The sequence below is a fragment of the Gallinula chloropus genome (assembly GCF_964237585.1).
Source record: "Gallinula chloropus genome assembly, chromosome: 22".
Lineage (NCBI taxonomy): Eukaryota > Metazoa > Chordata > Aves > Gruiformes > Rallidae > Gallinula > Gallinula chloropus.
In genome coordinates this window covers 7685678-7711860 of record NC_140107.1, presented here as the reverse complement: position 1 = coordinate 7711860, position 26183 = coordinate 7685678, and the positions used below count along the sequence as shown (strand labels likewise).

Genomic DNA, 26183 nt, shown 5'->3' with positions numbered 1-26183 from the left:
TGCACTCTTCCTTGGTGGAATGTGAGAGAACAGTCCCGTGTCTTTTCATTTTTGCCTGATGTGTTTCTCTGTGTATTGCAGGACCTGTCTGGTTCAATAGATGATCTGCCCTTGGGTACAGAAGGAGCCCTGAGTCCTGGAGTAAGCACATCAGGGATTTCCAGCAGTCAAGGAGAGCAGAGTAACCCAGCTCAGTCTCCTTTCTCTCCACATACCTCTCCTCACCTGCCAGGCATCAGAGGACCTTCCCCATCCCCAGTTGGATCTCCAGCTAGCGTTGCTCAGTCCCGCTCTGGTCCCCTTTCACCTGCTGCAGTACCAGGTAACGCTACTCGGCTCATGTTGGGACTGCCTCATGCAGTTGGAGAGCGAACTGAAATGGCCAAGGCGGGTGGTTAGCTGGTGGTTGCTGTGGTTCTGTGTGGTTATTGAGGTCCTGTGATCTCATTTGTTTGCTTTAAAACGCCTATAACTTTTAAAGGATGCAGTAAGCTGGGTGGGATGGCTGGTAAACCAGCAGTGTCATTTTGCTGGGTTAATGTGACTGATCTGGCTCTTGCTTCTCTTTATTGTGGCTAACATACCCTGCTCCCAAAGTTGTTTGTAGTTCTGGTGTTTAATGCTCTTGCCTCCTGGGTTTTGTGGTGTGCAGGTTTGGTGATTAACCGCTCTCCTCTCTGTGGTGTAGGCAATCAGATACCGCCCCGACCGCCCAGCGGCCAGTCGGACAGTATCATGCATCCTGCCATGAACCAGTCGAGCATAGCGCAAGATCGAGGTGTGTGGCACGACTTGAAAGATTGCATTATAGAGCTAGATGTGTAACTAAAAACTGCCTGACCTGATGACATGGATTCTGTGGTGAGATAGCATTTAAAAGCCGCCCCAGCTTTATAACTGCGGGTGTTCAGACACCTTGCAGTGAATTCAGGTGTTGCTCCTTGCTTGGCCGCTCAGTGTTCTACCTGAGCTGGTAGTTTGGCTTGTAAAAATGTTTTCCCTGGCTTTTGACAAGCTTTTCTGTGAATGTTGCTTGTCCAAGGCCTGTGAGTGTCAGCCTGCAACAGCACTGCGTGCCTTTCGCCTTGAGAGAGTAAGGTTGGCATGCAGAGTGTCAGCTCTCCTGGCTGAGGGTATAGAGTTGTCACCCTGAGAAAACAAACAAACAAAAAAACAACAGCAAGAAGCCCCTGGGGTTTGCAGAGTTATGCTATCTACTCCTGTGACACTAAGGGATTGTTGAGGGGTTTTTTTTCTGGTTAAAACAGGAAATTGGATCTGTTATCTTAGCAGATAACACCAGCTCCTTAATAGCAGCCACTGTACAATCTGTCTAGGCTGCAGCTGAAAGGATTCTGTTAGTGGGTCCCAGGGGTTGCTGTTACCTAAGAACATGTGTGTCCAGTGGCACCTCTGGATACTTGGCACTAACGACTGTCTGCTTCACTCGCGGGGTGACCAGGTTACATGCAGAGGAACCCTCAGATGCCTCAGTACAGCTCACCCCAGCCCGGCTCAGCCTTATCTCCCCGTCAGTCTTCTGGAGGACAGATGCACGCTGGCATGGGGCCGTACCAGCAGAACTCCATGGGAAGCTATGGGCCCCAGGGGGGGCAGTACGGACCTCAAGGTGAGGCACACTCAGCTCCTCCAGGTGGGAACTGAGCTCAGCAAACACAAAAGGCTTCTCTCTATTGTAACATCTCAGCTTTGATAAAGTGTTTTTGTTTATCCCCTCTTGATGTGTGGGTAATACCAAACAGTGTGCTGCTGCTGTGAGCTGGAAGCAGCCACGCCTTGTTTGTCTTGAGCTGGATGAAATAGGATGCTCTCAGGGCTGGTTGTACTTCTGCACGTAGGAACCTTCCTCCTCTAAAAGGATGCAGGTTGTACATCCAGCACAGTAGAGAAGAAGGGCCTGCTTGCTTTGGAGAGGAAGAAAATGGAGTGTTGTATGTTCTGGAAAGGGTTAAGCGAGTTTCTTACATCCCATCCTGGACCGTTCAGCTCACTCTGCTGGGTTGAGGTTTGGGAGAGTTTCAGGCAGCTTTTGAATCGATGTTGTTACTTGGCTGTGTCAAAACACATTTTCTGTGGCTTATATCCAAGTACTTTGACTTTTTGTTGAGGTGTTAACACTCCCCCTCATCTCTGTTAGTGATCTTTAAATATTTGCTGATAGAAGATTTTCATGGTGATTCATAAACTAACTAGCTGAATGATGTTGTTCTTCCCCTCTTTTTATCTCCTCAGGAGGTTATCCCAGGCAGCCAAACTACAATGCCATGTCCAATGCCAACTACCCCAGCCCGGGAATGGGAGGAAGCATGAACCCCATGGGAGCAGGGAGCCAGATGCACGGTCAGACCGGTGTGCCACCCTACAGCGGGCTTCCCCCAGGCCGGATGAGCCACGCAGCCATGGGCAACAGACCCTACGGCCCCAACATGGCCAACATGCCCCCCCAGGTGGGCACAGGGATGTGCCCCCCGCCCGGCGGCATGAATCGCAAAGCACAAGAGGCGGCCGCTGCCGCCATGCACGCTGCTGCCAACTCCATCCAGAACAGGTGAGCAACAAGGTTTCCCCGTGCTCAGGTCACCATCAGGCCTTGTGGGTGGAGTGACACAGGTTTGGGGGAATCCTGAACACGGGTTTCCATGGCAGTTTGCCCTCCTGGACAGCTTCTTCATCCCTCTTTAATTTCAACAGGGACGAGCGCGCGGACAGGCGGTGTGTGGAACACATCATTATCAGCACACTTAGGGAGTTTTTAATATCCACAGGGGAAATCTGCTTGACTGAGACCCCTTCAGTTGTTTTCCCTTTTGGATCTTCTGGTACACGAGTGATTCCAAGGATGCTGTGTGTGTGGTGAAGCCCATAAATCCAGCAGCCAGCCATCCAGCTGCGCTGCTCTGATCCAAGGCTTGTCTGGTGTCATGAACTTCTTCCTTTTAGGGCCAGGATGAGCTGCTGTGGGGAAGGGAGCTGGAACTCAGCACTCAGCTTGGCCACTATTTTCTGTGGTTGCTTTCTTTTATTGCACATTTCAAAGGAGGTGTATGTGGCCTACCAGAATGCCACCAGAGCCATTGTTTAGACACTGGGTTCCCCCAGTAAAGCTCTTAGATACGTTTGTTGGCTGACTGGGCATTAGCCTGACTTAAAGGCAGCTTGTGCTGATGTTCTGCACCTGATCTTTGGTCTTCTGCTGGAAAACTGAGCTGGAGAAAGTCACTTCTCCTCTTCCTTTGCATGAGGTTTCTGTTAGCAAACCTGCTTCCTTAGGAGACAAGGTCTTAACGCTTGGTATTGGGAGGTAAATGTCTGTTCCTTCCTTGCCTTTTCTAGGCCTCCTGGTTACCCCAACATGAATCAGGGGGGAATGATGGGCACTGGACCTCCTTATGGCCAGGGAATTAACAGCATGGCTGGCATGATAAACCCCCAGGGCCCACCCTACCCGATGGGTGGCAACATGGCAAACAACTCTGCAGGTAAGCTGGTGTGGCTGGTAGCCCTTCCATAGACCGATCGGTGGCTGATAGCCCTTCCATGGATCGGTGGCTGGTAGCCCTTCCATGGATCTCTGCACCATGGGATTGACCATTGGTGTTACAGGTTCTTTCTCCTTCCCAGGGATGGCAGCCAGCCCTGAGATGATGGGCATGGGGGATGTCAAGTTAACACCTGCAACTAAAATGAACAACAAGGCGGATGGGACTCCAAAAACAGAATCCAAGTCAAAGGTAAAGTGTTCTGGGGTTTGTTCTATTGACTCCCATACTCTCCAGCATCCAGGGAGACAAAACCATTGCATGTTAGCTTGGGGAAAACAGTGCATCTATCTAGTAGTGCATCATCCTCCTTACCCTGAGCAGCCTTCTCACTAGTGTGGTTGTCCTTGTAGCATGTGGTTTACCTGCTACTTGCAACCATGGCTCTACCTCAAGAGTGTGGCCAGGGAGCTGGGGTATCCCTTCTTTTGGCACCTTTCATGGTTTGGAGTGTAATTTCAGAAATAAGTGTCTCAAAACGTTGTGTTTCTCTGCCATTCCCTACAGAGACCCAGTAGCCCCCAGTAAGGCCAGGAAAGGGACTTTTCTGTCAAGATTCACGTGTCCTTCCCTGTTTGAGAGTTCAAACCTCTACCTAGAATTTCTAACAGCTGCCTGGCACCCCTTATTTCTGTGTTCTCCTTTGAGTTGTGGGAAGTCTTGCCTGGATCCTGAACAGTTGTGCTTTCTGGGTCAGCTTTTTATCTCTGGGTCCTGTGAATAGTTAATTAGGCTGTTGCTGGAATCAGAAGTGTAAACATAGAACCACAGTTGAAGTGCTCAGAGTAAGGAGCAATTCAACATGAATTAGACCTGGTGTGCCCAGCCCTGGCAGCACCTGAACTGTGCCAGTGGTTCCAAGAGGTTCTTCAGGAAAATTCAAACAACTGAGGGTTTTACTTCTGGGATTCATAAATTGCTCAGCAAGGAAGGGGAGCGATTCCCAGCCCTTTGGGAGTAATCAGTTTTACTTGCAAAAACAATTTAGTTTTTAGGAATTAATCACCTGCCACAGTGAAACTGCCAGAAGAAGAGTAAACAAACCTGAGTTTGTTTCTGGTGTAGGCTTGGAGTTACTCAGTTATCACCTCTCAGCTGGGAGGTGGTACGCTAAAGTGTTGCAGTTGTTTCACAAACAAACCTCTTACTAATCCTGTATTAAAGCCAGAAGAGGGAGGCAAACAAGTTCTTCAGGGAGTGTTTTCTTGTGTTCTTGCTAGCAGTTTCAAAAGAAGCACCAAAAAAGCAGTTTCTGAGCCTGTAGTCTCCTCTTCTGCTACTTGAAGGGAGAGAAAAGCTCTGCAGGTTTGATACCTGTACTTGGCTGCCTGCAAGAAGATGTAGATGACCTCTCATTTCTGCCCATGTGTTCTGGCATCTGCCTTTCTGTTCATGACTCCTGTGCTCTTGGGCTGGGAGATGCCAGAAGCTACCAGTGAGGGTTGTCCTGTCCTCCTGGTCTGTGCTGTTCAAGGGTTATTTCATTCTGCCTTGTGTCTAGGGCTTCAGCTAGAACATCATTGGATTTGAAGTTTATTGTTAAGTGAGTGTTTGGAATGCTGGAACATCCCTGCCTCTGCTCCAGGTGCCTGTGAGCCAGGTGGTGAAAGGCAAATAACTGGGCTGTGCATCAGAGCCTTGGGGGGACACAAGGTGCAGGACCAGGGATGTTCCCTCTGAACAGAAGCTCAGTCAATCAGATGTGTAGGAACTGGTGTGTGATGCTTGTACCTCACAGCTGTAAGTCTGTATCCCAAATTCCTGTGCTCCCTTTCTGTGTCTCACTGGATCCTGATGCACCAGCGACAGCAAACCAGTGTGGAGCTTACATCTACCTGGGTAGCAGGAGAGTTCTGTGCTTCTGTCTCTGAACAGGCAGGGGAAGAGAGCTGGTCTTTGTGGGGACCCTTCACATATGCATCAGACAGTTCCCTCTAATCTTAATTTTTCTTTGAGGTCTGTTTATTGTTACTCCTTTGCAGTGTTTAGTGTCAGTTTAACCTGGCATCTGCCACTTGGGGAGGAGAAGAAGGTAACAAGAGGGCAGTACCTGCCCTGGCAGAGGGCAGCAGTCACAGGGAATCTCATTTGCACTTGAATTAGATTTTTTTCTCCTATATTTTAGCAAATGAGCCCACAAAGGATGTCTCAAGGAGGTGGCTCTCTGCAAAGTCTCCTTGAGGTTTGTTTGGCTTCTGTAGCATTCCTGAAACCTTTCACTTTTTAAAAATACATACTCTGTGAATTCCCTAGTAGCAGCTGGTTTTGTGATGCCTGGGTCAGGTAATCCCTGCCTGATGCTGAGCTGAGACACATGTAACTCTACCAGAGCTTCTCAATGTGACAGCAGAACTCTGAACTCTCACCTGATGCTTCTCTGAAACCATCTGGGCTGTCATGTAGCTGCTTTTGTGCTGCTCCCTCCTGATGCCTCTTTCCCTCTCCTAGAAGTCCAGTTCATCCACGACAACCAATGAGAAGATCACCAAACTCTATGAGCTGGGTGGTGAGCCCGAGAGGAAGCTCTGGGTGGATCGTTACCTGGCCTTCACTGAAGAGAAGGCCATGGGCATGACCAACCTGCCAGCAGTGGGCAGGAAACCCCTGGACCTGTACCGGCTCTACGTCTCCGTGAAGGAGATCGGAGGATTGACTCAGGTGAGTGCAGGAGCCAGCGTGGTGCCAGGGTGTTGGTGTTCAGAGCTGCCCAGCAGCCTCAAGTCTTGGCAACACAATTCAGAGTTAGATCTGTAGTTAGGGGCAAGCTGTCACTTTCATTAGCTGGGATTCTTTTTATTGTTTAAAATAAAGTTTATACAACTCAGCATCCTTTGGGTGAGCCAGATGTCTGCTCTCCTGTTGGGAACAGTCTGTGGGGAGATTCAGATCAAGTTCTCCTCTTCCCTGCTTTGTCCAGTACAAAGACTGGTGCTGTTGTCTCTGTCTCTGCATCAGGCTGCCCACTGACCTCGTGGCCAATGTGCTTCACAACCTGTCCCTGCTTAGAAAGTTTTGTCTAGGTGAGGAGGAGAGGTCTCTAGGGTTTTGGTTTGAATGTAATAACTGCATCTGCTGTGCTCAGCCCTTAGTGCACCCCTTGGTTTAGCTGGGAAGGGGATTTCTCCCCAGAAAAGTAGCTGGGATTTTGAGTTGAGAGCCTCTGGTTTGGTGTGCAGGTCAACAAAAACAAGAAGTGGCGTGAGTTGGCCACGAACCTCAACGTGGGCACGTCCAGCAGTGCAGCCAGCTCTCTGAAGAAGCAGTACATCCAGTGTCTCTACGCCTTCGAGTGCAAGATCGAGCGAGGGGAAGATCCTCCCCCAGACATCTTCGCAGCTGCCGACTCCAAGAAGTCTCAGACCAAGATCCAGCCTCCGTCTCCAGGTGAGTTCAGACGCTGGTTTGAGGTCTGTGTTGAGTGGTTGGACCAGAGGAGCTCTGGCACTCTACACCCAGTCCCATGTGCTGTGGGCAGACAGATCCCCAGCTTCACAACCCCCTCGTGTGTGGTTCTCATTAGACGCTCTCTGGATGTGTCAATTAAACACTCTGGTGATGTGGGAGTGGATGGTACTGGGAGTAAATCAGCTCGGGATGGTTCAGCTTCTCTGTGTCCCACCCCTGCATTAAGCTTAAGAAAAGGGAAAATACAGAAAGAGGTTTATCCACACCCCCCTCTGCTCACTGGTGTGTCGCTGCCTGAGGAGAATCTGGTCTGGAGTCACTGCAGGGGGATGGCAGCAGCCTGTGTCCTTCCTGCGTGGCTTGGGGAACTTGTTGGAAAAGTTGGGCTTGTTTTGACTGTGCAGGTGCTGCCTGATGAGAGTAAATGCTCCATGTGGGTGTGCACTCATCTTCCTGTGAATTCATTTCTTTCTGTGTCAGGAGAGAGAAAGAACCTCCTGAGGTTTTGTGCCCAGAAAGCTTCATAAACCTGTCACAAGCAGGATGCTTTAGACTCCAAGCCCTTCAAAATCAACAGCTGCTGTGGTTTCCAATTTGGTGGGATGCTCCAGTTCCTGAGTGTGGAAGCAGTGCTCAGTTTGGGACAGGGAAGGGGAAAATGTCCAGACCAGCAGTGTGTGCTGGACCCTTCAGTCTTCAGAAAGTCCCATCCTTTCTGTCTCACTTGCATCGAGTTCACTGCCTGAACTGCTGCTGTGAACTTGCCAACCCTTTGACCCTCAGTTTTCCAGTTTGTCTTACAAGTAAAAGCTTCAGGTGCTTTTTCTGGTCAGGAGCCTGTTCACGTAGGTGAAACAAAAACTTTGTTTGCCTTGAAGTTCCCATAAGGTCTGCAGAAAAGCCCCTTTTTGGTTCAGAAAGCTGGCGTTGTCCTTTCTAGCTCCCAAGGAGTGGAATGAGGGGTCCTTTTTCTATCCTGCCACAGCTGATCAACAGTGTGCTTGTCCACATACTCTGTTGCACCTGCATTTATCTGTCTGCTCAGGTAGATACAGAGTGGGGGTGTTTTACAGAACTAAATCCTGCTTTCTTACAGGTCAGGAAACCTGTCCCAGCTCAGCTTTCAGCCTCAATGTAGTTTGCAAGGCAAAGCAGCTTCAGTGTCATCACTAAAGTGTGTCTGAGTCCTGCTTAAGCTGGGCCACAAATCCAGCCCCACTTTCTTTTCCAAAACCTCTTTCTTGCCCCCCTGGGATACAAGGCAGTGGAGCAAAGATGTTCAGAGCATTTGGAGTTTGTTTGGAGACTTTCAGGAAGCCACTTAAAACCTGTTGTAGCACCAGGTGCCTGTCAGCATGGATCAGGCAGTGATCAGTGCTTGGCTGCTGTGGTGGGTGTGAAGGTCGTGACTCGGTGCTGTGTGACAGGTCTCTCCTCAGCAGGAGCAGCCTGTGGGGCTGCTCCCCCAAACTCCACACCCGTGGGCAGCTCCTGTGACTTAGCCCACAGGTTGGGTTCCTGCTGTGAGCAGACTGTGCTGTATTTCCTGTTTAAACTGTTTCTCTCCACTTGTCTTACTCCAGACTCCTGCAACTAGGAATATGCAGAGGCAGCACTGAAGCATGGTTGGTTGCTCTGATCCTTTAAGCTGTATCACTCAGCATGTTCCTGCTCTGCTTTTGCTTTCCTTTCCCTCCTTTCTCTTGCTCCCCTGGATAGCCAGGAGCTGAGGGTGTAGGGCACAACACAAACTGCTTTCTCAGCCTCAGCTCCCAAGTCAAGAGCCTTAGTGCAGCAGTGAGTCCCAGTGAGTGCTGCTGTCCCAGGGGGTTTCTGAGGCCCTGCTGACACAGTGACCTTCCTACTTGGGTGCACAGGAGCCTGTCTCCCAACAAATCCCCCTTCCTGGGGAGTAACTTCCCAGTTTGTGAAAGCCAAGTGGAGAACAGTGGGGTATTCAGTCCCAAAACACCCAGTGGGGTATTCTGAAGTCCCATCATTTGAGTGAAGGGCACAGTCATTGCACACACACACACACACACACACACACACACACACACACACACACACATGCTTTGCTCTCCTTGCAGCCTGTTCTGCCCAGTGAACTTCTGCACAACGTTGTGGATGATGAGGATGGTGCTGCATGGCTCCATTCACTGCCTGCTGAGGCTGCAGAGCATTTAAAGGCCTCGTAGGACAGTCATCTAGGTAGAGCTCTGGGTGCTGGAGCTGCTTTCTGTGCAGGGTGTGTTCTAACCCTCCAAAGCCCAGAGTGGTAACAGAGGGGCCGTGGCTGGAGTGGGCCAGGTTTCCTGCAGACCAGCCCGGGATCGCGAGCGGCAGCGTGTCCCTGGGGAGCTGTAATCACTCTGCTCTTGGGTTTTCATTCCCAGAGCGTGGAACTGGCCTGGCTCCAACTGTGTGTAAATTTGTGAGTGGGAGGGACAGCGGGGGGTGGGGACAAACACCAAATGGCAGCGACGCGGGGAATGTCTCGAGGCCTCTTCCTGCCTGTGCCAGCATCACCAGTGGTGAATTCCTGGGGGAAGGAGAGCGGCAGGGAGGGCCCATGAATGAAAGTCCCTGCTGAGCTTGCCTCTGCCCTTCCTTCTCCAGAGACCTCCCCGGGCTGGGAGGGAGTTGCAGAGAAGAGGACAGGGTGCCAGGAAGGTGGGGTGTAAACAAACATGCCCTGGATGTGACCTCGGAGGATTTTAATGAATAGCTGAAGTGACTCATCAACCAGCAGGGCTGAAGCTGAGGGATATCGGGTGCTGGGGATGGTAACTAATGGAAACATTAATTAAGAGTTCAGCTCTTGCCAGCTGCCAGGAGCGTATGAACCAAAGAGCCGACAGTGTCACAGCGATCCCGGGGCAGAGGATTGCTCCCGGAGCTGTCGGCACAGCTGGATTACACATGAGGGCCTGAGATTCTTGATGAAAGCCTACTGTAGTGTAAGGCAACCCGTAAAGCAACCCAAGCAGCCCATAATGCAACCCCTGCAGAGCCAGGGAACTTGCTGGACGAGTTTTGTCATTCAGAGAAGGATCCGGCATCTCCTGCATTCCCTGTTCAAGGAATCCTTGGGAGTGGTGCTTGAATTAACCCCTCTCCAGGGGCAGAGCAGACAGAGGAGCCTTGGTGAGAGCTACTTGGTGACATCAGCTGACAGCCCAGAGTTTCCATCCCTAGAAGGGCTGGGAGGTTTCCAACCTCACCTCCTCTCTGGGTAGAAAGAGAAGGTGAAAGTGACGGGTCGATGGCTGTCACTTGGCAGGAGGAGGCTTCGTGGTGCACTGCAGAGCATCGTGCTGGAGCTGCCCAGCCTGGGCAGCAGAGCACAGTGCCATAGTGGTGTCACGGTGCCTTAGAGGGACCATGGTTAAGAACAAAGACATGATGAGAATGAACACGTCCTCCCAGCTTTACGTTACTGCACGTGGATCTCCTGAGAAGTCTGGCCCGGTACGGCCTCACAGTGTTGAGCTCCTGGAACTCTTCTGGGCAGGGTTCATCTGTCTCTTTCTTGAAGGACTCTCTGTGCTCTGTTCTTGAGGCTGATGTTCTGGGAGGTTCTGGGTTGCACCTGTCAGGTACAGAGCTGCTCACAGCACGTTTCTGTTGTTTCAGCGGGTTCAGGCTCCATGCAGGGTCCTCAGACACCTCAGTCCACCAGCAGCTCTATGGCGGAAGGAGGAGACCTGAAGCCACCAACTCCGGCCTCTACGCCGCACAGTCAGATGCCCCCTTTGCCAGGCATCAGGTATGGAACCACTGCACCCTCCTCACTGCACCCTCCTCAGGGTGCTGGGTGCAGAGTGGCTGTGAGGTTGGTGCTGGGTCACTCTCACGAGTGGCTGTTTGGGTGGGACTCCTGTTAGTGGCTCACAGTGCCATCACTGCCTCTGCATCTGTGTGTGAACAATCCTTACCTTGGGGATTGGGGTTGAGGACAGCATTGTGGAAGGGCAGCTCTTCATGCTGCTCTTGGAGGACCCTGACTGGTCCCTCTAAGGCACAGCAACACTTGAGGGGGAACACATGGGGAAGAGTATCCTGAGGAGCATCCTGGACCTCTTTAATTTTGTGGGTTTGTTTTTTGAATCAGGAGTAACTCAGTGGGCCTTCAAGATGCCTTTGCAGATGGTAGTGATCCTACGTTCCAGAAGCGGAACTCCATGACTCCAAATCCAGGGTACCAGCCCAGCATGAATACCTCTGACATGATGGGTCGCATGTCTTACGAGCCAAATAAAGATCCTTACAGCAGTATGAGGAAAGGTGAGGAAATGGGGTGTGCTCCTTTCCCTTTTCCCCTTGACTGCTAATCCCTGTACCTGGCTGTACAGGGAGACCCCCTGTTTGTCCTTCTTCCTCAGAAGACAGGACTTGCCTTTCAGTGCAGAGGTAGACGTGTTGATTGGTCCTTCTTTCAATGTTGCAGCTCCAGGAAGCGATCCCTTCATGTCCTCAGGGCAGGGCCCCAACAGTGGTATGGGTGACCCTTACAATCGTGCTGCAGGCCCAGGGATGGGTAACATGGCCATGGGACAGCGGCAGCACTATTCCTACGGAGGTCCTTACGACAGAGTGAGGTGGGTACTGGAACCTGGTGACATCCTTGGTTCACACCAACTGACTACTTCTCACTTGGAACTTACCTGCTTGTCCTTATTCTTTGGAGGAGCAAGGGTGAATTTAGTGAGTTTGTGGGGTTTCTGTGTTTGCTCCCATGTAGGACGGAGCCCGGCATGGGACCTGAGGGCAACTTAGCGAGCGGCACTCCGCAGCCCAACATCATGCCTTCCACCCCGGAGTCGGGGATGTACTCGCCCAGCCGCTACCCGCAGCAGCAGCAGCAGCAGCAAAGGTCTGTGTGGGGTCTTGCCACAAGCAGCTCTCCCCAGTTGAGAGCTCTGAGATGCTGGAAGCACAGTGTGCACCTGGTCAGGCAAGTAAGGCAGCTCTCTGTTTCTCCTCCAGACATGATTCCTATGGCAATCAGTTCTCCACTCAAGGCACATCCTCGGGCAGCCCCTTCCCCAGCCAGCAAACCACCATGTATCAGCAGCAGCAGCAGGTGAGTCCTCAGCAGGTCTCTCATTTGAGTTTTAGCTGTGAAATGTGTGGAAAGAGGAGGATGAAACTCTCTGGGCTTTGTGTTTGCTTTAGGAATGTCTAGAACTAAGCACCTTACACAGGACACTTCTTTTCCTTCCAGTTTCCAAATAGTTTAAAACAAGTTTTAATTGGTGATTCCAGTGTTGTGTTCGATCCAAGAATGGGGGTGGTATCGTTTGTGGACATGTGCATCTGGTCAGGCAGCAGGAGGTCAGGAAGCTTTGCTGGGCTTCTCTGCCCCTCTGAAACTTTGTGAATCCTGTCCTATTCCTGTAACACATTTGGTCCAAACATCAGATGAGTTTGTTTGGAGAAAGTCCTTGATTGTTCTGGGGAGCAGGGATCACTCTGCACATCCCAGGGTCGGGTTTTTGGGTGTCTTTGTGTTCCTGAGTCTGCAGCTTCAGACCTGCCCCAGCTGCCTCCTGCTTGGTGTGCTCAGAAACACCAGGTTTGTTTCAGGACAGAGTTTGAATGAACATACATCACTTTCCATAATCCTTACATACCACTTGCTCTTTGCATCAGTGCCAAGACCCATAATGTTTTCCTGATAATTTGGAGTCCTCCAGTTTAGGGGAGTGTGGAGAGGGCACTCACTGAGCTGTGCTAAGAATAATTCCAACTGCTCTGCAGTTTGGCTCTGCAACCAGAGCCACAGGGCGCTGAGCCAAGAGTTCCAGTTACTCTGGTACTTGTCATCTTTGAAGCCCTAGAGCTCCATCTGAAGCCAGTCATGACCGTGGAGCTTTGGAGGAGACTGTAGCAGCCAGAGCATAGACCCTTGGAGGCAAGGCAGAGCTTGGGTCTTAATATTGTCTCAGCAAATGACTTTTCTTCCAGAGAATGGGGAGAATAGTTCGTGCTGCTTTCAGGGCTGTAGGATGTACAACAGCTCTGAATGCATCTTGTTTAGTGCTTTATCAGCAACCTGTTTTCTGGGAAATCTGGGAGGAGCAGAGGCCGATAGAGCTGTGGAAGGAAAGAAGGACCTGTGAGCAGTTTGGCTTGTGGTGAATGTGTAGTAGAGCTGAGTCTTTTCTAGAGGAAAGTCCTCTCTGTGGGCAGACTTCTGCCCCCAAGGCATCCTTTAGAATCCAGGAGGAAACTACCCAGCCAGCCCCAAGGAATTGGTCTTGGCTTGTCAGATTGACAGACCCATCCAGCTTCTCGTTGGATACGGCTAATGCTGAGCCTTGTCCTGAGCCTCGTCCCTTGCAGGCCGTGCTGTGGGGCATCTCCTCGGGCTCTGAGCCACTGAGGTTTGGTAGGTCCTGTGTGGGTAGATCACCTTACAGTGTGGGTGCCTTGGCTCTCCCTGCAGAACTACAAGCGACCGATGGATGGCAGCTACGGGCCGCCCTCCAAGCGGCACGAAGGGGAGATGTACAACGTCCCGTACAGCGCCGGGCAGGGGCAGACACAGCAGCAGCTGCCTCCAGCACAGACCCAGCAAGCCAGCCAGCAGCAAACTGCACAGCCCTCTCCCCAGCAGGACCTGTATAACCAGTATGGGAGCACGTACCCTGCTGCTGACCGCCGATCTGCCGGAGGGCCCCAGAACCAGTTCCCATTCCAATTTGGCAGAGACAGGGTCTCGGCTCCCCCGGGCTCCAATGCTCAGCAGAACATGCCTCCTCAGATGATGGGTGGTCCCCTGCAGTCCACTCCCGAGGGCCCGCAGCAAGGTGCCATGTGGCAGGGCCGAAACGAAATCGGGTACAGCTACCCCAACCGGCAGAGCAGCGGCTCCGCGCCCCAGGGCCCCGCGTACCACGGCGTGACGCGAACCGATGAAATCCTGCATTCGGAGCAGAGGGTCAACCACGAGGGACCATGGCCTGCCCACGGGAACCGGCAACCTCCTTACGGCCCCTCTGCCCCCGTGCCCCCCATGACCAGGCCCCCCCAGTCTAACTACCAGGCCCCCCCTAGCATGCAGAATCACATTCCTCAGGTATCCAGCCCAGCACCTCTGCCCAGACCTCTGGAGAACCGCACTTCTCCCAGTAAATCTCCGTTCCTGCACTCGGGGATGAAAATGCAGAAGGCAGGACCCCCAGTCCCTGCCTCTCACATAACACCAGCAGCTGTACAGCCTCCCATGATCCGACGGGACATCACCTTCCCCCCGGGGTCAGTAGAAGCCACGCAACCTGTGCTGAAGCAGAGGAGGCGGCTGACGGCAAAAGATATTGGTAAGAGGCAACTCCTGCTTTGCTTTGCCCCTTGTGCCCGTGGAGGGGGGGTGGGTGCTGCTGTACCCTGTGTGGTGCAGCACTGTCCAGCTGAAGGGCTCTGCTGGCTTTGAAAGAATTCTGGCCTTGCGGGTTCTTGTCTAGTCAGACATGGTTCTGGCATCGTCTGCAGAGAGACTGCTGGTACGTGCAGTCTGTACATCCCCTGAAACAGGCTCTTCCTGGGTCCAGAAAGCAGGATCCAGTGTCCAGCAGTATCCTTTTTGTTTTGAAACTCCAGGCACTGCAAATACTATGTGTTTATGTTACAGGAACTCCTGAAGCCTGGAGAGTGATGATGTCTCTGAAGTCTGGGCTGCTAGCTGAAAGCACGTGGGCCTTAGATACCATAAACATCCTGCTCTATGATGACAACAGCATAATGACCTTCAACCTCAGCCAGGTGGGTGCAGATGCTCTCTGATGCAGGTCTTTGAAGTGCTGATTTTGTCAGGTTTTCTGTCAGTGAGGTCCCAACAAGCAGCTCTCACCCTTGGAGAGCCAGACCCCCAGACATCCCTGTGCTGCAGAGCACTCCTGGTCTGAACAGAGCCAGGCTCTGAGTAGCTGCACACTGGTTACTCACCAGCCCATGTCAGTTCTGTTGGTGGGTGTGCAGGGGTGTGTGATCTCCTCTCTGGTGAGATGTCAGAACTCTCCACAGGGGAACTCAGTACCGGTGGGGAGGCTGTGAGGGACTGTGCAGCAAAGTGCTGTGTGAGGCAGGAGGCTGCTTGTGCTTCGGCTGCTGATGGGGTTGTTACCCCCCTGGCTAGGTCTTTCCCCAGGACAGGGCACAGTGGGGCTGGGATGGCAGCCCAGAGGAGCCTCTCTCTGTTACTTGCCACGTGCTGCTGTGGCCATTGTAAAAATGGCTCAGTGAGGCTCTAAAGGCTGTTGGGCTTAGTGCTGCCCTTCACCTCCCTGTGCATTCACCAGAGGGGAGATGCAACGTGTGGGTGTTTGCACAGGTATGTGTGTTTGGAGGGTGGGCAGCCTGGATCCTGGCACTCAGTATCTGGTTTTGCCTTGTTCCTTTTCTCAGAGGACAGTGGACTCTCCTGCAATTAATTGTCAGCATAAAAGAACCTGTTAATTACCAGCACTGCTTAGATTCTCAGCTCTTTATGCCCTGCTTTCCCAGTTGCTTGTGTTGACCTAAGTTGTTTTCTGATCACTGTTCCCTTCCTTCCCCTCCTGTTTCTCTCCTCCCTCAGCTGCCAGGCTTGCTGGAACTCTTGGTGGAGTATTTCCGGCGCTGCCTGATCGAGATCTTTGGGATCCTGAAGGAATACGAGGTGGGAGACCCAGGGCAAAGAACACTATTAGATCCCGAAAGGTTCTGCAAATCTTCAGCTTCCTCCTCCCATGAAGAAGGGGAGGAGGAGGATGAACCACGGAGCCTCAACTGCGAGGAGGAAGAGGACGAGGAAGAGGAGGAGGCTGCGTTTTCAAGCAAGGACAAAGCACCTCTGGAGACCAGCGAGGAAAAGCTAGTGAGTAAATTTGACAAGCTTCCAGTGAAGGTGGTGCAGAAGAACGACCCCTTTGTGGTGGATTATTCAGACAAGCTGGGGCGAGTGCAGGAGTTCGAGAGCGGGCTGCTGCACTGGCGCATCGGCGGCGGGGACACCACCGAGCACATTCAGACCCACTTTGAGAGCAAGACCGAGCTACCCTTGACTCACAAACGAGCTTCTTGCAACTCTGGCTTGAGGAAACGTTCAGCAGCTGAGAGCAACCTGAGCACTAGGGAAGGAGAGACTCCTCCATCCGACAGCTCCTCGGAGAAGAGGATAACTGCCACCATGGATGACATGCTTTCGGCACGCCCGGGCTCCCTGGCAGGGGAGGAGGAAGAGGTCAAAGCTTTGGAAACGGCAAAGGAAAGCGCCAAGTTTCCCTTTGGCATCAGCCCAGCTCAGAGCCACAGAAACATCAAAATTTTGGAGGATGAACCTCACAGTAAAGATGAGACGCCCCTCTGCACCCTCCTGGACTGGCAGGACTCTCTGGCCAAGCGCTGCATCTGCGTCTCGAACATCATCAGGAGTTTATCGTTTGTGCCGGGCAATGACTTTGAGATGTCCAAACACCCCGGGCTGCTGCTGATTCTAGGGAAACTGATCCTCCTACACCACAAGCATCCCGAACGCAAACAGGCCCCCCTGACCTATGAGAAAGAGGAGGAGCAGGACCAAGGGGTGAGCTGCAACAAGGTGGAGTGGTGGTGGGACTGCTTGGAGATGCTGCGTGAAAATACGCTGGTCACGTTGGCCAACATTTCTGGCCAGCTGGACCTCTCCCCTTACCCAGAGAGCATCTGTTTGCCCATCCTGGATGGACTCCTCCATTGGGCAGTGTGTCCATCGGCAGAGGCCCAGGATCCCTTCCCAACCCTGGGACCCAACGCGGTCCTCTCCCCTCAGAGACTGGTTTTGGAAACACTCAGCAAACTCAGCATCCAGGACAACAATGTGGATTTGATTCTTGCAACTCCTCCCTTCAGTCGCTTGGAGAAGCTGTACAGCACCATGGTGCGGTTCCTTAGTGACAGAAAGAACCCGGTGTGCCGAGAGATGGCTGTGGTACTACTGGCCAACTTGGCACAGGGGGACAGCCTGGCAGCGAGAGCCATTGCTGTGCAGAAGGGCAGCATTGGCAACTTGCTGGGCTTTTTGGAGGACAGCCTGGCCGCCACGCAGTTCCAGCAGAGCCAGGCCAGCTTGATGCACATGCAGAACCCTCCCTTCGAGTCGACGAGCGTGGACATGATGCGCCGAGCTGCCCGGGCGCTGCTCGCCCTGGCCAAGGTGGACGAGAACCACTCGGAGTTCACGCTCTACGAGTCGCGGCTGTTGGACATCTCCGTGTCGCCTTTGATGAACTCTTTGGTTTCACAAGTTATTTGTGACGTACTGTTTTTAATTGGCCAGTCATGACAGCTGTGGGATCCCAGACCCTGTGTGCGTGTGCGTGAGTGGAGAACTTAGAAACTGACTGTTGCCCTTTATTTATGCAAAACCACCTCAGAATCCACTGTCTGCCCTGCGCTGTCCTGCTTCTCCCTGGGGAAAGATGTCCCCGTTCCCTCTCCCCTTCCCCCCTGCCCTTCAAATTTGTCCTGAATCCCTTATTAAAGGAGACAAAGTTCTGTCTACATAGAAGACTTTTTTTTTTTTTTTTATTTTAACCAAAGTTACTGTCGTTTACAGTGAGTTTGGGGAACGACTTTGCCGTGTATCACATTGACAGGCACCACTTTCATAACTGTTTTTAATGGTAAAAACTCTGAAGGACAAAAAAAGTGACTGCTGAACTCTGTGTGGTTATCGTTGTACATTCACAATCTTGCAGGAACCAAGAAGTTACCCCAGTTGTGAACAGCCCTTGTCCGAGGGAGGCCTGTGCAGTAGCGTGTAGGACTCCATGTACTGTACACCTTGAAGCTGTAAACATCCTGTAATCATGTCTCACATGGAAAAAGGAGAGAAAAAAAAACAAAACAAAACCAACCAAGCGCTGGCTCAGCAGCAAGCTGTAGTTTTTAAAAATGTTTTTAGTTAATGTTGAGGAGAAAAAAAAAACAAAAAAAAGGCTTTTCCCCCAAAGTATCATGTGTGAACCTACAACACCCTGACCTCTTTCTCTCTTCCTCCTTGATTGTATGAATAACCCTGAGATCACCTCTTAGAACTGGTTTTAACCTTTAGCTGCAGCCCGAGCGCTGCCACGTGTGTATATATATATGACGTTGTACATTGCACATACCCTAAGATCCCCTGCAGTTTTGTCCCCCTCTGCCCCCCTCCCCTTTATAGTATGACGAGTTAACGAGTTGATGACCTGCAAAAGCGAGACACAATTATTTAATCTCTTGCCAGACATCCCTCCCCGGAGGACGATGCTGTACAGGTCTCTGTGTATAAAGTCATTGCTGTCTCAGCAGCCAATCAACTTATAGTTTATTTTTCCTGTTTTTGTTTTCTTTCTAATCGAGGTGTGAAAAAGTTCTAGGTTCAGTTGAAGTTCCTGATGAAGAAACACAATTGAGATTTTTCAGTGATGAATTCTGCATATTTGTATTTCAGACGATGTAGCTAAAAACTTGATGTAAATTCCTCCCTTTTTTCCTTTTTTGGCTTAATGAATATCATTTATTCAGTATGAAATCTTTATACTATATGTTCCACGTGTTAAGAATAAATGTACATTAAATCTTGGTAAGATGTTTGTAAGGGTTTTTTTTAATTAGCAGAATGGGGTAGGTCCCTGCAGAGGGCTCAGGTCGTGTCCATGTGATGGTGTCGGTCAGCTCTTGTCGATGAGGTGGTGTAAGTCAGCTCTTTCTTGTGCAGAGACCTCCTGGGTCCTGTGTGTGATGGTGATGGCTGGGGATGACCGAGTCCCCTTAGTGCTGTGTGGTCTGGCTTCTGGCTCTCTGGCCCAGCTCAGCAGTTGGGGCTGAGGCTCGGTGCTGCTCAGGAGCAGCCTCACGCTGCGAGGCGAAGCTGTGGTGGAGAGGTGTAGCTCGCAGGGTGGAAAAGGCCGTTTGCTGGGAAGGGAACGAGTTCTTCAGCTCTGGAAAAGGGGAAGTTTTCCACTCCCCTGACATTTCTCACATTCTCTTGGCGCTGGGCTGTGGGTTTGGGCTCCCTTCCTTGGATGGGGCTTCCCAGCGGGCAGCCCGAGTTCAGGCTCTTGGCCTGACAGTCCCTGTGTTGTGCTGGGCTGGGACAGGGCAGCACACTGAGCCCCAGCGTTACCCTCAAACGGTAGGAGGAGCAGGGTGGCTGGAGCTGCACCGGGCTCGTTTCAGCCATGGAAGGAAAAGGAGCCGCTTTTCTAGAGGTAGAAACCATTTCTGGTCCTTGTTTTACCCCACTCGCCCTCTCCCAGGAAGCTGTCAGGTCCCTGAGCTCCCTTTGCTGGATTCCTTAGACCGTGTTCCGGGGGGTAACGGTGCCAGAGTCAGTCTGAGTGTGAAAACTCCCCCAGGAGCCGCAGCCGCTCCGTGCCCGGCTGAAGGAGGCTCCTGAGAGGGGCTGGAGGGCGGGCACCGGGCTCCCCTGACCCCACAGCGCCCTGAGAGGAAACCCAGTGGTGCCACAGGGCTGCCGCGCTGCCGGATTCAGCCCTTCTCTGGCGCCCGTTGAAACCCAACTCCCCCGCGAGTCCCAGCCCCGTGTGCCGGGAGTCGCGTCAGGCCGGAGCCCCGGGGCGCGGCCTCCCGCCCCGCCCGGGCCCAGGCCGCGGGGAGCCGCCCGCCCCCTGCGGCAGGAAGCGGCTTGTGCCCGGCCCGGCCGCGGGGTGGCGCTGTGCTGGCACGCGGCTGGCTGCCCCTCCTCCCGAGGGCCGGGCCCGAGGAGCGGCCCCGGGCCGGGCTGGCCGGGGAGGGGGAGAAGCCGCCGTGCCCCGCGCGGAGCCCCGGTGCGGCGCCGCCACAACCGGAACCCGAGCGGGCTGCTCCACGCGGGGTGAAGGAGCCGAGGGCAGCCGCCACCGCCGCCGCCGCCTCCACCCGCCCCTAACAAAGATGGCGCCGCCCGCCCTCAACAAAGATGGCGCCGCCCAACCCTTTTCCCCGCGCCGGCCCGGCCGCCGCGTGACGCGGGCGCGCTACCCCGGAAGGAGAGAGAGGCGGCCGGAAGCGGGGGCGGGGCGGCGGCGGGACGGAGCCGGCGCGGGAGCGGCGCGCGGGGCGCTCAGGTGGGGGAGGGGGAGGAGGAGGGAGGGGCGGGGCCGCAGTGGCTCCTCCCCCTCGCGCGCGGGGCCCCGCCCAGGGGCCGGGACCGGCCGGGCCGGGGGGATGGACCCGGGGAGGAGGGGGGGGTTGTGGGGCCCTTCGCGCTCCGGCCCCGCCGGGGATCGCGGCAGCGACCAGCGGCCCCGGCGCGTCCCCCGAGGGCTTCGGCCGCAGCCCGCGGGCTGGGGGGGCCCCGCGGAGCGCCGGGTGCCGCGGGCCGGGCCGGAGGCGGCAACACGCGGGGCAGCGCCGGGGGCCGGAGCGCGACACCCGCCGCGGCTCCGCCCCGGGGGCCGCCGGTTCGAGTCCCGGGCGGGAGCGGCTGCGAACGAGCTCGCACAAAGCAAAGCTCGGCCTTAAATCTCCGCGTCTGCACCGCAGCCGGGCCTTCCGGGTCTGCGGGGGGTGCCGAGGGGTGCCCAGGGACAGGCTCCCCCCTGCCCGCTGCCGCGGGGCCGCGGTCGCTCCCCCGGGGAACCCTCCTGCCTCTGGGGGCCTCGAGGGCTTCGTGTGTCCACTCACAGCCCCGTTCTGCGCCTCTGCACATCCCCCTCCTCCAGCCTGAGCGAGCCCCTTCTGCAGCCCGGCCAGAGGGCGCAGAGCAGCCCCCGGGCAGCCGCTGTGAATGCCCCGGGCCAGCAGCACAACAGCAGCAACCCCCAAACTTCTCCCCCCCCGTCGAACAGGGATCGTGATCCCGTGTTTGGGACCGTAAACAATCCCACCGCTGGGGTGCTGGGTTTTCCCTCGCTGCCGACCCGCTCCCAGCACCCTGGTGCTGGTTTTAACCCGGTTGGGGTTTCTCCCTTTTCAGCCAGTGAAACGGGGGGTGGGAAAACCTCTGAGTGTCCTTAGGCGGCTCAGCCCTGGGCTGGGGGAGCTGAGTGTGTGCGGCAGGGGGGGAGCAGGGGGGAGCAGCGCAGGATGTGGTGGCGTTGGAGGGCGGTGAGAGCTGCGGGGCTCCTGGTTCTCAAACCCAGAGGCAGGTGGGGGCTGGGGAACCAACGGAAGAAACGTGTTATCTGAAGGAGCCGCTTCACAGACACCGGCTGCCAGTCGTGGCTCTGGGCCAGTGGGTTTCACGCTGGTCCCAGGGTATCAATCGCACAGCAGAGAGAGCAGTGATGCTCCGTGGAGCCGTTTGAACCTTGGGGGTGAGGTTTGCAGGGCTCAGCAGGCAGATCCCCTCAGGCTGGGGAGCAGGACCCCTGCCCGGATCCTGGAGAACTGCAGGTGAGGAAGGGGGAGCAGTGGGAGTGTCACGTCCCCACCTTGGCCTTAGACTGATGGAAGGAGCTCGTGGGGTCGGTGCCATGGGGCCAGCCCTGAGTAAAGCCCTTCTGGGCTTCCCAGTGGCAAAGGTTGGGCAGAGAGAGGAGAGAGGAGGGTGTGTGAGCCCACATCAGCGAGCTGCTTACACCGTGTTATGCTCAGTCCACGTTTTAACCCCACCTCTATTCCAAACCAAAGCAAAGGTTGAGATGCTGTTCAGCAGTTGGAACCTGGATGTGTGTGTAGGGGCTGAGTCCTGCTCCAGCTGCTGGTGTTTGAGCACCCATCTGCTCCGGGGAGCTCCGCTGGCACAGCGAGGACGGGGCTGGAGTGCAGGTCACAGCCTCTTCCCTCTGCATCCCGGCTGAGGGGGGGAAGTCAGGGAGATATTTTTCTCTTCACAGAGGTCTCCAAAGAGTTCTGCACCTTCTCCCAGGGCTGCACTCCCTTTCCCCGGTGACTTTCTTGTTCACAGAGGTTTGCAGCCCTTTGCAGCGCTGGCAGCAGAACGGCACATCGCTGCCAGCTGTGGCTGAAGCCAGAAGTACCTCCCCATGTCTGTCCTCTCTCTATCAATTCAGGTTTCTGAAACCGGAGGGAGAATTTCGCTGGCACCAGTGACCTACGGAGGCAGCTCTGGGGCTCAGGATGGAGCTGGTGAGCAGAGAAGACCCCCACCTGCGAGAGGTGGCCAGGTTCGCGGTGTCCTGCCGAGCCCTGACCCTCCTGCTGCAGGCAAGTCCCCTTCCTAACCCAGAGAGACTCTCTGACACGGGGTGTTTGCTGCTCCAGGGCTTCGCTCCTCGGTACCACCGCGTGTGCCAGGAGCCAGCTGCTTCCACTCGACTGGGAAATCATCTTTCCCTGCAGAGAACCAGCTGCATCCAGGGCTGCAGGTCCCTGCTGAGGAAAACCCCACACGTTTGCTCCCAGCTCCACGATGTTTTCAGGCAAGAGGCTGGTTGGCAGCACAAGAGGCTGCGGCCTCCTGAGAAGTGTGGCAGAGCTCAGGGGCTCGCTCCACCCTACCTGTGGGTGTCCAGCAGGGAGTCTGGCTGTGGCCACAGCCCCCCTGAAACAAAACGGGCTGAGAAGGCTCTCCAGCAGCCAGCCAGCTGGCAGGTCACCCTTGTGCAGGGGAGTGGGACCACCGGCTGTGCTGGAACGCTCCACATGGCAAATACCAGAGGCCTGGCTAGGCCAGATGAGGCATTGTGGAATCAGCTGCTCTCAGCCATGGAGTACACAGCTGGAGGTGCCCCAGCTGCTTTCCCTGTCCGGTTCCATGGGGATTTGAGCTGGATGTGTTCCAGAGCTTTCCTCAGTTCACATGTAAACGCCCCAAGAGATTGTGTTCATGCCTTTTCACAGCCTTGCAGGCGTCCCTGCTGCAGAGCCCCTCACCCTGGCTGCCGTGCTGCTCCTCCCCGACGTCCAGGAGCCCACCTCCTGCTCGGTGCTCTCGGCTGGGTAACGAGAGGATCTTCTCTCTTCTTTTCCCAGGCCCTGTTCAACCTCCTGATCCCGGATCACGCTGCAGACGCCTTCTCCCCGCCTCGCCTGCCCGAGCCTGGCGCCTGGGACCTGCTGGTGGAGCGGCTGCTGGGGGGCCTGTCGCGCTGGGACGCGGAGCACTTCCTCTTCATCGCCCAGCGCGGGTACCTGTACGAGCACAACTGCGCCTTCCTCCCGCTGTACCCGCTGAGCCTGCGGGCCCTGGCCCAGGGCGCTCTGTGGCCCTTGCAGCGGCTGCTGGGCTTGAGGAGCCGCCTCCTGCTCTCTGCTGTGCTTCTCAATTCCCTCTTCTCCGTCCTGGGCGCCGCTGCCCTGTACCGGCTGGGCTGCGCCGTGCTGCGGTGCCGCAGGGTGGCTTTCCTCGCCGCCCTTCTCTTCTCCCTCAGCCCTGCCAACGTCTTCATGGCCGCTGCCTACTCAGAGAGCATGTTTGCCTGCCTGGTGTTCAGTGCCATGTGGCAGCTGGAGAAGGGGCAGAGCTGGCTCGGCGGGCTGCTCTTCGCCCTGGCTTCTGGGGTGCGTGCCAACGGGCTCCTTAATGCCGGCTTCTTCCTCTACTCCCATGGGAAACGCTTCGCCTTCCAGCTCCAGGTGGGGTCAGGATCGATAAGGGAGCTCCCTCCGTTAGGGAAGCAGCTCCTTAGTGTGGCAGCTCCAGCCAGCCTGGCGTGTGCTGGGATTTTCCTGCCTTTTGCTTTATTTCAGTATTACTCCTACGTGAGGTTCTGTGGCCCCAGCCCGGAGCAGAGCGTTCCCCAGCCGCTGCTGCAGCTGGCTCTGGACAAGGGCTATCGCCTGGCAGCCACAGCCGGGCCTAAACCCCCGTGGTGCTCCCAGCGATTCCCCGTCATCTACTCCTACATTCAGGATGTTTACTGGAATGTGGGCTTCCTGAGGTACTTTGAGCTCAGGCAGATACCCAATTTCTTGCTTGCTTTGCCTGTCACACTTCTGGGCTCCTGGGCTGCCTGGACCTACGTGGCTGCAAACCCCCGGCACTGCCTGACTCTTGGTCTGGAGAGAAGAAGGGGTGAAGAAGAGGGTAAAGCCAGAGCTGGATTTTGCTGCCCTGCTGTCTTCGTGTACGTGGTCCATGCCACGGTCCTGCTGGTGTTTGGATTCCTCTGCATGCACGTGCAGGTAGGACGCTGGGAGCAGCACACAGGAGGGAGTTCACGAGGGGAATGCAGTGTGCTGGCTGAGGCAGTGGCAGTCACAGGGCACTGCACACCAAGAGCTTTGCCTTTCTGCTGGCAGAGCTGCTTCCACAGAGAGTTTCTGAGGCCAGTTTAGTCCCTGTGTTCAGCTGGGGCGTTCCTGAGGAGAGCTTGCCAGGGGCTCAGTGCGATGAGGACAGTGGGATGGGGATCAAAGCGTCTGGCTGGAGTTGGGAGGTGTTTGCTGTGGGCTCCAGGCCAGGCTGGCCCAGCCCAGCTAATCCACTGTCAGGGGTCATTATCCCCTTGGGCTGAGCTTCATGGATGGCAGTGAAAGGATGCAGAGCCTGCTGCTGGTCCCTGGAAGGTGTGGGAAGGTCTCTTTAGGACACTGCCAGTGGCACTTAAGGTTGGGGCTTCCAGTGAAAAGCAAGTGAAGGGGGAGATCTGAGTGTCCCCTGAAGCTGCTGCCGCTGCCTGGTCCCTGAGCCGGACGGTGACCGGACCCCAGTGGGGTGGTGACAGCTGGGTACCCAGCTTGTCCGAAGCCACAGGACCCCCTGACAGCTCCCATGGATGTCGTAATGAAGCAAGCAGGGTGAGCCTAGGGGGGGGTTCCGTGAGGTGAATCCCAGCACCATGAACTGGGGCTGTGTTTCAGCCCCCCCTTAGCAGCAGCCTGCTCAGGGCGGGTAGAAACCTGGAACTGATGTGACTTCTCCTCTCCCTGTCACCTTCAGGTGCTGACCCGGTTCCTTGGCTCCTCCTCTCCCATCCTGTACTGGTTCTCTGCTCACCTGCTCCACGAACACGAACCTGTGCTCCGGAGCACAGGGACTGATGATCCAAGAGCATCACCCCCCTCCAGGCAGCCTCCTCTGGATGGACCTCCCAGCTCCCACGGGACTTGTGGAAACCCCCTTGTGCGGCTGCTGCGGGGTGCTGCCTCCATCACCCCCCTCAGCAAGTGTGTCCTCGGCTTCTTCTTGTCCTACTGGCTGCTGGGGCTGGTTCTGCACTGCAACTTCTTGCCGTGGACGTAGTGGGGGGGGTGTTGGTGTGGACACGCCGCGGGGCAGAGGCACCACTCAGGACTCCTTTTGCTAAAAACACTGCTGTGTGTGGAAGGATGCTGGTGTCGTGGTTCCAAAGGCTTTCCTCCTGGGTTACTACGTATGTACAGAGCTGTCACGGCCAGGGGATGACTGAAACAGGCACCTCGTGATGCTGCAGCATCCCGGGTCCTCCGGTGCCGTTCCTGATGGCCGGTGTTCCCGTCCCTGCCCGGTGCTGGGAATGGGTCTCGGTTCCAGGGCCTGTGGGGCAGCACAGCCGAGCCGGGGTCTGCAGTGAGTGGGTGTCCCGGGCCCTCGGCTGACAGGGTCCCCTGTCCCCTGTCCCGGAGCCGCCCCGCCGCGGGGCCGGGAGGGCCGGTGGGGATGCAGAGGAGAACGGCTCCGGTGGCTGCCCGGGGCTTGTGGTGCTGCGACTTGGCAGGTCGGGGAGTACGGGGCCGGTGGCTCAGCACGGGTGGTTACACGGCCCTCAGCCCCCTCCCGGGGCCGGACCGGGGCTCCGGGGGCGGTTACACCCCCCGTCCCGGGGCCGGTCCCACCTCCCGGTCCTGGGGCCGGTCACACCTCCCGGGGCTCCGGGGCCGGTCGCACCTCCCGGGGCCGGTCACACCCCCCGTCCCGGGGCCGCTCCCACCTCCCGGGGCTCCGGGGCCGGTCACACCTCCCGGGGCCGGTCACACCTCCCGGGGCTCTGGGGCCGGTCACACCTCCTGGGGCTCCGGGGCCGGTCACACCTCCCGGGGCCGGTCACACCTCCCGGGGCTCCGGGGCCGGTCACACCTCCTGGGGCTCCGGGGCCGGTCACACCTCCCGGGGCCGGTCACACCTCCCGGGGCCGGTCACACCTCCCGGGGCTCTGGGGCCGGTCACACCTCCTGGGGCTCCGGGGCCGGTCACACCTCCCGGGGCCGGTCACACCTCCCGGGGCTCTGGGGCCGGTCACACCTCCTGGGGCTCCGGGGCCGGTCACACCTCCCGGGGCCGGTCACACCTCCCGGGGCTCCGGGGCCGGTCACACCTCCTGGGGCTCCGGGGCCGGTCACACAACCCGTCCCGGGGCCGGTCACACCTCCCGGGGCCGGTCCCAC

General features: G+C 55.8%; 2 protein-coding genes across 3 annotated transcripts in view; both read left to right on the top strand.

Annotated features, from left to right (window-relative positions):
* The window catches only part of ARID1A (AT-rich interaction domain 1A), a gene marked incomplete at its 5' end in the record, with an annotated part of 58403 nt that extends 39860 nt beyond the window's left edge, over window positions 1-18543 (top strand). Inside the window, 16 exons of one of the 2 annotated variants that reach the window (XM_084274083.1) lie at window positions 82-322; window positions 689-778; window positions 1463-1630; window positions 2254-2569; window positions 3355-3500; window positions 3643-3752; window positions 6009-6218; window positions 6737-6944; window positions 10602-10734; window positions 11080-11252; window positions 11416-11566; window positions 11710-11847; window positions 11955-12051; window positions 14050-14290; window positions 14602-14732; window positions 15547-18543. In XM_084274083.1, coding sequence (XP_084130209.1) covers window positions 82-322; window positions 689-778; window positions 1463-1630; window positions 2254-2569; window positions 3355-3500; window positions 3643-3752; window positions 6009-6218; window positions 6737-6944; window positions 10602-10734; window positions 11080-11252; window positions 11416-11566; window positions 11710-11847; window positions 11955-12051; window positions 14050-14290; window positions 14602-14732; window positions 15547-17271 — 4278 coding nt within the window. In that variant the 3' untranslated portion in view covers window positions 17272-18543. Of the gene's footprint in view, window positions 1-81; window positions 323-688; window positions 779-1462; window positions 1631-2253; window positions 2570-3354; window positions 3501-3642; window positions 3753-6008; window positions 6219-6736; window positions 6945-10601; window positions 10735-11079; window positions 11253-11415; window positions 11567-11709; window positions 11848-11954; window positions 12052-13416; window positions 14291-14601; window positions 14733-15546 lie in introns of both variants that reach the window. The other variant, XM_084274082.1, reaches the window with a different exon arrangement.
* A 3207-nt stretch (window positions 18544-21750) lies between these two features.
* PIGV (phosphatidylinositol glycan anchor biosynthesis class V) lies at window positions 21751-25116 on the top strand. Its single transcript, XM_084274310.1, has 4 exons — window positions 21751-21824; window positions 21929-22082; window positions 22851-24002; window positions 24760-25116. Exons 2-4 carry the CDS (start codon window positions 21996-21998, stop codon window positions 25060-25062), a joined length of 1542 nt encoding a protein of 513 aa, XP_084130436.1. The 5' UTR covers window positions 21751-21824; window positions 21929-21995; the 3' UTR covers window positions 25063-25116.
* Window positions 25117-26183: the final 1067 nt, after the last annotated feature.